Source organism: Salvia miltiorrhiza, chromosome 1, assembly GCF_028751815.1.
Source record: "Salvia miltiorrhiza cultivar Shanhuang (shh) chromosome 1, IMPLAD_Smil_shh, whole genome shotgun sequence".
NCBI lineage: Eukaryota > Viridiplantae > Streptophyta > Magnoliopsida > Lamiales > Lamiaceae > Salvia > Salvia miltiorrhiza.
The window spans coordinates 40,941,271-40,952,606 of record NC_080387.1 but is presented as its reverse complement, the minus strand read 5'-3'; the positions used below and the strand labels follow the sequence as shown (position 1 = coordinate 40,952,606).

General features: G+C 30.6%; 1 protein-coding gene across 2 annotated transcripts; it reads right to left on the bottom strand.

The window, feature by feature from the left end:
* Window positions 1-1,834: 1,834 nt before the first annotated feature.
* On the bottom strand, window positions 1,835-6,672 carry LOC131024854 (vesicle-associated protein 1-3-like). 2 transcript variants are annotated; one of them, XM_057954404.1, is made up of 7 exons: window positions 6,278-6,671; window positions 6,072-6,142; window positions 5,878-5,959; window positions 4,397-4,509; window positions 3,815-3,883; window positions 2,479-2,549; window positions 1,835-2,337 (listed from the first exon to the last, which is right to left on the bottom strand). In XM_057954404.1, exons 1-7 carry the CDS (start codon window positions 6,330-6,332, stop codon window positions 2,073-2,075), a joined length of 726 nt encoding a protein of 241 aa, XP_057810387.1. In that variant the 5' UTR covers window positions 6,333-6,671; the 3' UTR covers window positions 1,835-2,072. The 2 variants fall into 2 exon arrangements, with proteins under 2 accessions (XP_057810387.1, XP_057810395.1); XM_057954412.1 differs by lacking the exon at window positions 3,815-3,883 and having other exon boundaries at window positions 6,278-6,672.
* Window positions 6,673-11,336: the final 4,664 nt, after the last annotated feature.

Genomic DNA, 11,336 nt, shown 5'->3' with positions numbered 1-11,336 from the left:
CCTAATTTGTTAAATTAATTAAGAGGCACAATCTCATATCTAGAGATGAGCAAAAGATCGAGAGAAACCGAACTGGTGGATCAATCAAACGGTCATACAAAACATATGATTAATCGAACTAGTATTTGCACTTGTGTAATTTATGGATAACATTTTTATATTTTTTATATATAAAATAAATACTGAATAAGTAGGAGTATTATATAAAAAATTATAAATAAAATAAAAAATATTATTTTATTTTAAATATTTAAATAAAATCTCATACTCCCTCCGCCTCACTCCAGTAGGCTCATTTTCCTTCTTGAGATGTCCCACTCAATAAGCTCATTTTCTTTTTTGGGTAAAAAAATTGTACTACTTAATGGTGTGGACCACACGACTATACTATCACTTTCCTACTAAAAAATAAGTTTTTTTAATTTCCGTGCCCAAAAAGTGAGCCTATTGGAGTGGGACGGAATGAGTAACACTTAATCTAATTAAATACATATATAAATATTAAGTATAATTAATTAGTTTCTTTAAACTATTGAAACAATAGCATTCAAACTTAAAAGTGTGTTAAAATATTTAAACATGTATATATTACAATAAATATACAAATTACATCATTATTTTCTTTAATCGAGAACCGAGATAAAATTCGACAAATATATTTACTTAAATAAACTAATAGCTACTTAAATTTGTTGTGAAATTATAATTTTTTTTATGGGGGCTGTATTAATTTTGAGCCCAAGGTAAGGATTTATTAATTAATTTACTAATTGAACTTAATTGTCTTAAGTTGTTGATTAATGTAGATCGAGATTAATTTAATAATTAAGTGGGCTAGCTAGAATGTTCTAAGTCAGATTTATTAATTCGAATAATTAATCTAACCCTATAATTGAGCCTTTAACTTTTCATTTTATTTTGTATCTATTGAATTCTTAAAAGAAACTTATTGAATGAGAATTATTAATAGAATTACTTGAATTGCAAATGGCATGACAAAATTTACAATTTATATATATAACCATATACTAAGCATATACATAACTTTTGGCATTTGTTCACTGAGTACTCTCATACTCAGTCTTGCATATATTTATAAAAGTGGAGGTTGAGCAAGGATGGATGATAATAGAGTGTCGATGGAAGCTTTTATCGTGCTTGATAGAGGAACTCTTAGTAATACATGTCTTCATACATGTATTTTGTATTTTTGTTGATTTTCGCTGCATACACTCAGTGTCTGTCAGATTCTAAACCATGTTATCTTTGGTTGATGTTGCAAATGAATCATTGTATATGTAAGTATTCTAATTTCTAAGTAGGATTTACTGATTGGCAATTATGCTATGAATTTCTTTTGATAATGTTTGGTTGGTCATGCCCCTTGTCATTCATTACATTTTCTATCCCATCTTCTAATCTCACTCTTTTAGTTATGAATTCCCGACTTATCTGTTCTCAACTAAGTCCAATTGTCCGATTCATCTGTTCTAATTTATATTTCAAATATAAAAAATCATAAGTCGTAACTTTGTTTTGTTATGGTTCATCGCAAGATAGTCTCTTCTGCTTACGACAATCCTTCATGACTATTTTTGAATTGGTGTTTTTAGTCCACCCCCACTCTCGCCCTCGATCTTTATCATTGCGGCTGTTCTCCAACTCGCGAGAGTAAGGAAATCATGACTAAGCAAAACAGCCACACTCTAAGAGTCTCAATCTCCTTTAATTTCAAGATCCGATTTTGAATCAACGTTGGGATTCAAAATCTAATCCTCACATACGAACCATCCTCGTTGAGATTTCCCATCCAAAATAAGAGAATTATTCCACATCCAACAAAAAACAAAGAGCGTGCATATAACTTATGCAAAAACCGAGTTGCAATCTTGAAATACCATCACGATGATATCATGTAAATTTATCAAAAAGAATACAAACACAACTGAACACTAGCAGAATTACAAATATGTTCTTGGATCTTGATATAGTTACCGTCTTGACCCGTGGTTCTATGATGAAACCTCTCGATCGAGTTCCATTCTAGCTCCTCGCTACAAGATAAATCGAAACTAATTTCTGTAACGCGGTCTTCTCTCTTGGGGCCCAAAAACAAACAAAAACAGAGGAGCACATAGGTCAAGCAAAGCCTCATAGATGACTCCAAGCCACCTCAAACACAGGTCAAGAACATACTCCCTCACGGCGACAAGAAAACAAAGGCATAAGTAAAGAAGAGTCCTCTTAATCCACTCTTCTGCAGCTTCTAAAGCCCTATTCCTCATAATCCACAGAATCATCCTTACTACCAATATTGTGATCAGAGATATCAAAGTCCTGTTAGAGGAATTTGTTAACACATGCATATCCATTTATACTGTTTCAACAATGCAAAATTTCCGCAATCGAACCACCTCCATGAATATGAGCATGGATGTAGCAATTTCAAATGTGTAATGTCAAGTAACAGATGAATACCTTATGCGTGATAGAATCTCCGCCCTGTAGTACCAAAAGGTCAAGCAGGCAGGTACAACGATCATTCCAATCTTCGACAAATGCCAAGAAATTATATCAGATATAGATAGTAATGCTTAGAAAAGGATTCCCATTACATTATTGCTTGTCATTACGAATTTCAGTTAGGTTGGACAAGACAGACCAAAATCTTCCTATTGTTTTCTTATCAATTTAACACTCATTCTTATTGTTATGCACCATCATATATGAAACATATAGTAATAAATATTTCTATAAATCCAATAGGCAAAGCACTGTTAGTAAAGATAAGAGGGTGCAGCTAGGTAACAAAATGTAAACTAAAGGAGGTATTGCTAGGTAAAGCACTGTAAGTGAAAATACAAGATACTAAAGTAAGTGAAAATACAAGATACTGAAGTGGTATTTTTTTTTTCTAAGATATACAGAATTACTCCAATTTGTTTCAGTTGGTTCCTCTTTAAGCGTTTTTCTTGCTTCTACTTTCAACTGAAAAAATATTAAGTCTGTTATTTTTGAGGCCTTGTGAGATGCAATATCATTGTTTGCTATTATTCAAAGTAATGAAATTGGATAATCAGTTATCATTTCCTTCTTAGTGCAATTTAATCCCATTTGTTTCGGAACCTTCCAAAAGCATATCTGACAACGAGAAAAATCGATCAAATCCTCTGCTTACTCTGCTACCTTGTAAATAAATGCTATGAAGAACCTCTGAAACTATAAAAAATGAAAATATTTTTTCTTGATAAGAGAATAAATAGTTCTCTGTTCTTTAACTCTAAATGTAAACATCACCAGCAATTTTAATACTGTCCACAAACACTCTTGCCTTATAGCAATAGCAACTCATGTCACCACCACTTTATCCCAACTACGCACCCCAAAACTAAAGAATGGCCGCACAAAAATAGATAGAACTAACTGATACTCATGAAAACTTATATTCACGTATTCTAGACCTGCTCAAAACTCAAGCTAGCTTAAAGTTAGTGAAGTTGGAGCTCATGATGAGCTGAGAAAATTAGCAAACACCAGAACCAATACATGAAAATGTCAAAACAGAACAAATGGAAGGTTTAAACATAAATTGATGGCAACATAAGTAAATACGAAAGCACAAAATAATGGATCTCCTACAGTAAACTTGGAGAAGTGAATACCTACCAGATACAGTCTACAGCACATGATAACTAGTGAGTAGGGCATGGGCATCACTTCCAAGATTTGGAAATTAAAGTATTCTCTAATTACTCTTAAGTTTCTAAAGCATAAACAAAACTAGGAAGAAAATATTGTTAGAGAAGTAAGCAACCTGACGAATCGACAAAGCATACACCACTCTTAATTTATAATCTTCGACCATATGTGCTCTTTCTCTGAACTACAAACCAAGAAACATTTCAAACGATACATATTATATATAATCATCTAGAAGTGGCATGTGATAATCCATCTCATTTTTCTTTTGGAATAACAAAACATCTACAACTCCAATCAGGATGCAAGAGATAAAGGATTTCCAGTTAATCATACACATACAGTGTTGCTTATTTTGTCAAAAGATCAAATTTACGGGATACAAAGTATATACGGAAGAGTATACAAATATCTGGGCTAATCATGTTTGTGTCCCCAACTTTCAACATTTTTCAGAACATATCCCCAACTTTTGTTTTCTATTAAAAAACTCTCAACTTTTAGCATTTTCCAAAAAGTATCCCACTATGCAAAATCGGACGATAGAATGATGAATCACCTCGCCCAATTCTTAGGAGGAAACTTCTTTTCAACCTCACCCAATAAAATGATGCCAATCCCGATAATCCACCTAAGAATCCGGCAAGGTGGCTCATCATTCCGTCACCAGGATAGATCTTCTCAATTATATGATTACCAGTTCCCGGATGCTTTCTACAGTGTCATTACGACTTGCTCGCAGACTCTTTATAGTAACTCTATCTCCATGTTGCATGTTATAGAGAGACTCCCCTTGTCCATGCACAGTTACTAGGGGGATAGAAAAGAAAGAAACAAAGAAAGAAAATCAGAAAGAAGTATCACGAGATGACATCATGAAAAGATGTAGTAGTTCAATTAGAAACCATAGTTGATAAAATGTTAACGTGGGTTTTTTTCTCAATGTTCTGAGTTTCCAAAACCAACTTGGTGCTAGTAATTTTCTGCAACTGACACGTCATACTAGTAGCATGTTTGCTTCAGACCTGGTGAAACATCCTTATAGACCCCTAAGCCATACATATCCATATGAAAAAGAATATTTCACATAAATTTTATAAATTGACAACATAATGTTCATCTTAGCCACGAAAATAACACTCTAGCTAATCCGCAAATCCAAATTTAGCCTTTTCTCCTACAACTGTCTTTATTATCTATGAATTGACCTAACAGCTTTATGCGACTATGCGTGCAACAAATTTTACAGAGTGTCTTCTTTCTTCTGGATAGAGTTGTTACCTCCCAGTGATTTTTTAATGTCCTCAACCCCTCAAATACATAGCTCACTCAAAGATCCTTTGTTGCCTCCTGTAACTTAAGAACTAAGATATCATAGAAAGTAACAGCCTTTCATGTGGCTGTCATGATTGTTATCGAGGGATTAAAGAATTTAGCTATGCCTACTAAGAGGATTGTTGACTTCTTTTGGTCATTTTGATCAAAACTTCAATTCCTATGGAGAATCATTTTGCCCCGGAAGGCCTGATCTTGCTTGATCAACTAAGAAGTAAGGAATAATAGTTATCAAAGTCAAGATACTAGTGACCTGCAACTTAAACCTCTACCCTATAGCCACAGGTTCTGCATTTTATTTCCCAGAATGCAGGATTGTGCATGAAAGTAACATTGCCATTAAGTTATATCCAGAAGCATAGCCTCCATTGAATCATTTACCCATGAATAGATTTCTTAAGAACAAGTTGAACCTTTCTTTCTTTCTTGAGGCTTTGGTATATTGTAAGTCTAAGTAGGATCATAGAAACTTACAAAAATATTATTCATATCCTCTGGCCTTTCCTAGATAAAATTTGCCTAGAAACTCAAAGGGGCATTTACTTTTCATGATTGATAAGATACATGATTGAGTATTTTTATCCTCATTACTAGCATTTCTGCAATCCTACCCTTTCAATGGGATATGAATCAAGCTAATTTAGTCATATGATAGAAATTGTCGAGGGGGATATCCCAAAGTTCCACTCCATCTTAATAACTGATAAATTAGCCTATACTATTTTTATCTGTTCAGGCTAATCATTAAACGTCTCCAAAGTGAAAACAGCATCAACGTGATGTTACATTAGCCGCATATCAGAACATTGATAGTAAAGAGCCAGACAGTTCAGTATTAAGCACCGTCTACATCACGATATGACCCAGGAATCAGAATTCCATAACTAGGGTTACCCGAGAACCTCAACCGATTTGTGGTCATAACCTGAAATTAATCATAAAAAATAAAATGGCAAAAAAATATAGCTGAAATTAATCATATAATCTGACTAAGATACTCATACATGACCAGTAACAATACAAAAGAAATTACTCGCCTTAAAAGCAACAACAAATTGGGAGTCATTCCATATTCGAAATGTAGAAGAAGCTTCCCCCCTCTGCTCAACTAAGCAAATCAAAATTACATAAAAGAAAAGCAATAGATTAGAGGAGAAATCGATGATAGCTAGCTGAGAGACTGAATCAGCAGTAATGAAGCAAAAAACATCAGTAATTGATAAAGAATAAAATAGAAACTGACTACGAAAGACGAGCTTCTCGCGAGGTTCGACGCGGAGAAGCTGCTGCCTGCGCATTCTGAGGAAAGCTCAGCGTAACTGAATTAAGATTAAACAGAATCGGAAACCCTTTTCCTTTCGGGGTTTCTGACCCTGGCAACGAAGAATTGAGGTAGAAATGGAGAAAAATAAGGAGAAATAAAGAATCAAAGACATTGAAAAATATTGAGAGAAAAGGACCCAATAGTTTTTCTAATCAAATTCAAGAGTTGAATTCGTAAAACTGAATAAATATATATAAAAGTGAGGAAATTGCAGAGAGGGAGGGGAAGAACAAGTTGCAGTAGAATGAGAGAGAAGGAACGACCGCTTCTCTCTCTTAGAGAGAAAACTGCAACCCTTTTGATCAGATTTTGAATTTTTAAAATATGGGGCTTTTATATACAACAGCGATCCGAAAAACAATAAAAATAAATCAATGCGGTCCCACCAACAAAAAGCATAAAAGTAAGGGTTAATATGCAAAAACACCCCGACGTTGCCAACCCGACTACACTTAAACCTCTAACCTGACGTTGGTGGCAACTAACACCCCAAAGTTCGTTAAGTACTACATTTAAAATACACAAACGGTTTCTGTCACAACCGTTAAGAATTTCCACTTTCTCAATTTCTCTCAACTCACTTTCTCTCTTTCTCTCTAAATTTTACTTTGTCTTCAGGTGTAGATATTTTTAGAATAGTTACTGTTTATTCAGACATGTAACATATAATAATTCCTCCTGCCGTTCCATCTCCTATGTGGTTTTCGTTGTCTACTTGTTTTCTTGGCCTTTGTGGAGATAAAGTGGATGGAATTGATTATCAGACAGCTGAAATAAAGACTGATCAAAGAAGTGAGTACAATATATAGTTGCACTTGAAAATAACTAGAAATATATCTTTCTTGCTATATGACTATTGCATTTGAAATGCAACGTTGTCTTAAATTCTTAATTATTTTCAGCACTCACAATCTGTCATATTTAAAGCTCTAGCTTCCTTTCTAAATCCACCATCACTAAGAACTAATTCCATCCTACTACAGTGGGGCTGTAGACACTTGTTTTCACTCGAACTCATTTGAGTCAACATAGGCTTTTGATGGTGGGAATTTGGTTGAGAACTTTGATCAAACAGGTTGTGTTCATGATAAAGGCAAATAAATTGAAATATATTATGTATCTATCTATTTTCCATAATTTGCCATGTATGTTCCCTGCATTGCAATGATTTTTATGTGTAAATTACCTTACTGTAATGATGCCTCAATGTCACAAAACAAATGAATTAAAAAAATGAAAAGCTAGAGACCAAGGAAATTGTTGGACTCGTTATATATGTATTCAAAATCTTCGGAAAAGAAGAGATAATGAAATTGTGTTATATTTAATTTTTATTTATTATTATGAGATGTCAAATGTGGAAGGAAAGAGGAGCTTGGTGGATTTAAACACACCATTGTTAGATCGGTGGATTTTGTGGGAAAATTAGAAGAAAATTTTAAAATAAAATTTAGAGAGAGAGAGTGAATTGAGAGAAATTGAGAAAGTGGAAATTTTTTAACGGGTGTGACAGAAACTTTATGTATGGATTTAAATGTAGTATTTAACGAACTTTGGGGTGTTAGTTGCCACCAACGTCAGGTTAGAGGCTTAAGTGTAGTTGGGGTGACAACGTTGGGGGTGCTTTTGCATATTAACCCTAAAAGTAATCAAGTCAAAACGAAAAACAAAAGATATCTATAGTGTGTGCGTGTGTTACCAAAATGCCTAAAGTTAAAGGTCTATAAATTACATAATTTTATATAAATATATTACAAAAAAGCAAAAGTTTCAAATTTTAAAGATGGATAAATTAAGAAAAAAAAAATAATACTTGGTATTTAAGACTAAAAAATACATCGCAGAAACTTGTATGCGGACTCCCGCATAGTATGCGGGCGGGTCGGGTCCGCCTTGACCCGACCCGGATCTAAATGATATATTATTATGGTTTCACAATTTTAAACTATAAGTGATGCTTGGTGTAGTGGTCTCCGCGTCACTTTCTTTTTAAATTGGTCACTTTCTTTTTAAATTGAAGGTCATGTGTTCAAAACCCACTTGTCACATATTTTTCCCTCTTTTTTATTTAAGCATTTATTCTCTCTTTTTTGTGTTTTTTTTACTTTTTTTTTGTTTTATTTATATATTCGTTTTTTTTTCTCTTTTAAAAAAAATGTTTTTTGGTTAATTTTTTTTTATATTCTATTTATGTTTCTATTTCAATTTATTTTTACTATTTCCAATTTTTTTACAATATTTATTTTATTTTATTTTGTTTGTATTTTATTTCTATTTACATTATTGAAGAATAATTATTATTATGGCAAAAAGTAATTATTGACATAATGAAAAATAATATTGAATACATTACTGTTGTGATTTTATTATAGTCTTGAAACTCTCTTTAGAATTAAAACTAGTTTTGCTCCCGTGCCATGCACGGTAATAGTTATTTAACTAAATTATTTAAAAGTATAAGTAATCTATATTTTTTAATGTTGAATGTCTTTTTATATTATACTAATATTTTTATAACTTAAAAGATAATATTGATAATTTTTTTAACTTATATAAGAGAGATCTCACTAATACTATAATTGTTTAAATAAAGGTGACTTTTTATAGTTGTATGTAAGTTAAATCAATGACCAATATCAATTAACAACATATTTTTATCAACTATCATTATTAGCTAGTTAAAATATCCATCAAAATATTCATCTGTTTTTATTTTAGGTTTCTATTAAGAAATAATTTTTTTCTAAAACTTTATTTATGCATAGTAGTAAAAAAGATTTCTAGAATTTTTATTATTTGATGCATAATATACTACTCTGAATTTTTTCAAAATACTTCATTCGTCCCAGTTATATAGGCTGATTGAATTCTGTAAAATGATTAAGAAAATCACTGTAAAAGAAAATTATACAAGTACATTCCTAACATGTCCATATTTATTATTTGACAATACATTAATGCTAGAGTAAATCAAAGAGTTAAATTAACGTGTATCAGGACAATAAAGATGAGAAGAAGTTTGATGATTGTTTTGAGCACACTAAAATTTATACTCTTTTGTCGTATGAATTTATGATTTTGTTAAGATAAATTTGAAGCTAAAATGAATTAATTTTTTAATGGAATATATAAATTGAATGAGAAAAAAAATGACAAATATAAGATAACATAAAAGTTTAAGATTTTTTTTAAGAAAGTAAATGATTTTTTTTTAATTCAATGAAGTTAAATCATTTTGAATTGACATTTTTACATTTTTGCTTTCTTTTTATATAGAAATAGACGCTTCATGAAAAAAATTGATCATTTTCATAAGTTTAAATTGTAATAACAAATTTGATTTTATTATAATATTTTTAATCCTACTCACATCTTAGTTAGTATTTTTCATTGAAAAATTATAAAGTTGATAACAAATGTAGCAAATCACTTGTCTTGATTAAGAGCTACTACTCTATAATGTCCTCAAAATTTTAAAGGTGAAAATTTATTCTTTTTATGTTTGTGTATGTGAGTGACAAATTACTTTTAATGAACTACTTTGATTACATATATATAATATTGATATTATGAGTTATTTTGTTTAAACAATTATAATTTATAATATTTGCATGTTTTTGCCCCTTCTATAGTATTATTTTATAGATATATATTAGACTAAATTAATGAACATTCATAGACTATAATATCTTATCTATTATAGATTAAAATCGATAAATATATATATATATATATATATACACACACACACACACATTGTATGGAATATACCATTTATATAACATAATATATTATTAATTGTATATAAGTAAATCTTCTTAAGTTTATTACATGTCACTATACAAATAACATTCAGTTGAAATATTAAAATTAATGTGTTGTCATGAGTTATGCCATTGTAACATTAATTATTAATTGTTGATCCAAAATTATCAATACATAAATATGATATGCCATTCAAAATTTAAAAATATAATTATTTCTAAAAATAGTAAAGTGATTTTTGGCGGGAAAAAATAATTTACTCTTTTTGAACATAGTTGTTCTTATATATATATATATAGGAAAATACGAAAATATTTCATGTGTATTGCACAGGGTGCAATGATAGTGATCATTTGCAGTAAAAGTGATGAATTTGGCCGGGGGGGGGGGGGGGCTAATAGGGGATTGGAACCCAGGACCATCCAATAAAATGATGAATTCACTGTAAATCTTTATGATCTAAATGCAAAAAATGGTTCATAGTTTATATCTTAAAGTGACTTTTAATTTATTTTAGCCAATCTTTGGTTCATAGTTTATATCTATATAACTAATATATTTTAGAGATACAAAATTAACTATATTTTAATTAAAATAATAGAAAATTTCTAACAAAAAAACACCAATATGATTTGGAGTAGACGAAATGAAGACAAACTAAAAAATAAAATAAAAAATTCTAAAATTAGTAAGTTAATTTTAGTAGAAAAAATATAACTTATTATTTATGAGAATAGTTTTCTTTTACATACAATAAGAATATTAGTAGAAAAATTAACGAATAAAATAAGAAGATTAGCGTTGACATAAAGATAAAGAGATTAGTTGAAAAGTTATTTATTGCTTGAGAAAGAAAACTATTCTTTTAGAATTTATAGATCAAATATAATTGGTATAAATATTTCAAAAAAAAAATAGAATTTTAATGGAACAATTGAAAATTTGAAATTATGTGAGAAATTATCATATTTCATGTTGTAATGTAATTCATTATTCTTACATTATATATAATGGACAATGAATATATTTGAAGGAATCATTAATTACTATACTATAATATTTGTAGGTGTGAACTAATTACCATAAACAACATATATATATAAATCATCATAAATATACATATGTTATGTACTCTTTTTCCCCTTCCTTTTTCACGTTTGCGCTTTAACGAGTACTCTTTTTCCCCTTGAAGGATTTTTCCCTCGCGGGTTTG

Coding starts and splice junctions, on each gene's coding strand:
- LOC131024854 (XM_057954404.1), bottom strand. CDS start 6,332: ATGCGCAGGCAGCAGCTTCTCCGCGTCGAACCTCGCGAGAAGCTCGTC. Junction 4,510..5,877: donor GTCATATCGTGATGTAGACG/GTGCTTAATACT, acceptor CTATCCCCCTAG/TAACTGTGCATGGACAAGGG. Junction 3,884..4,396: donor TAGAAAGCATCCGGGAACTG/GTAATCATATAA, acceptor CTTGGTTTGTAG/TTCAGAGAAAGAGCACATAT.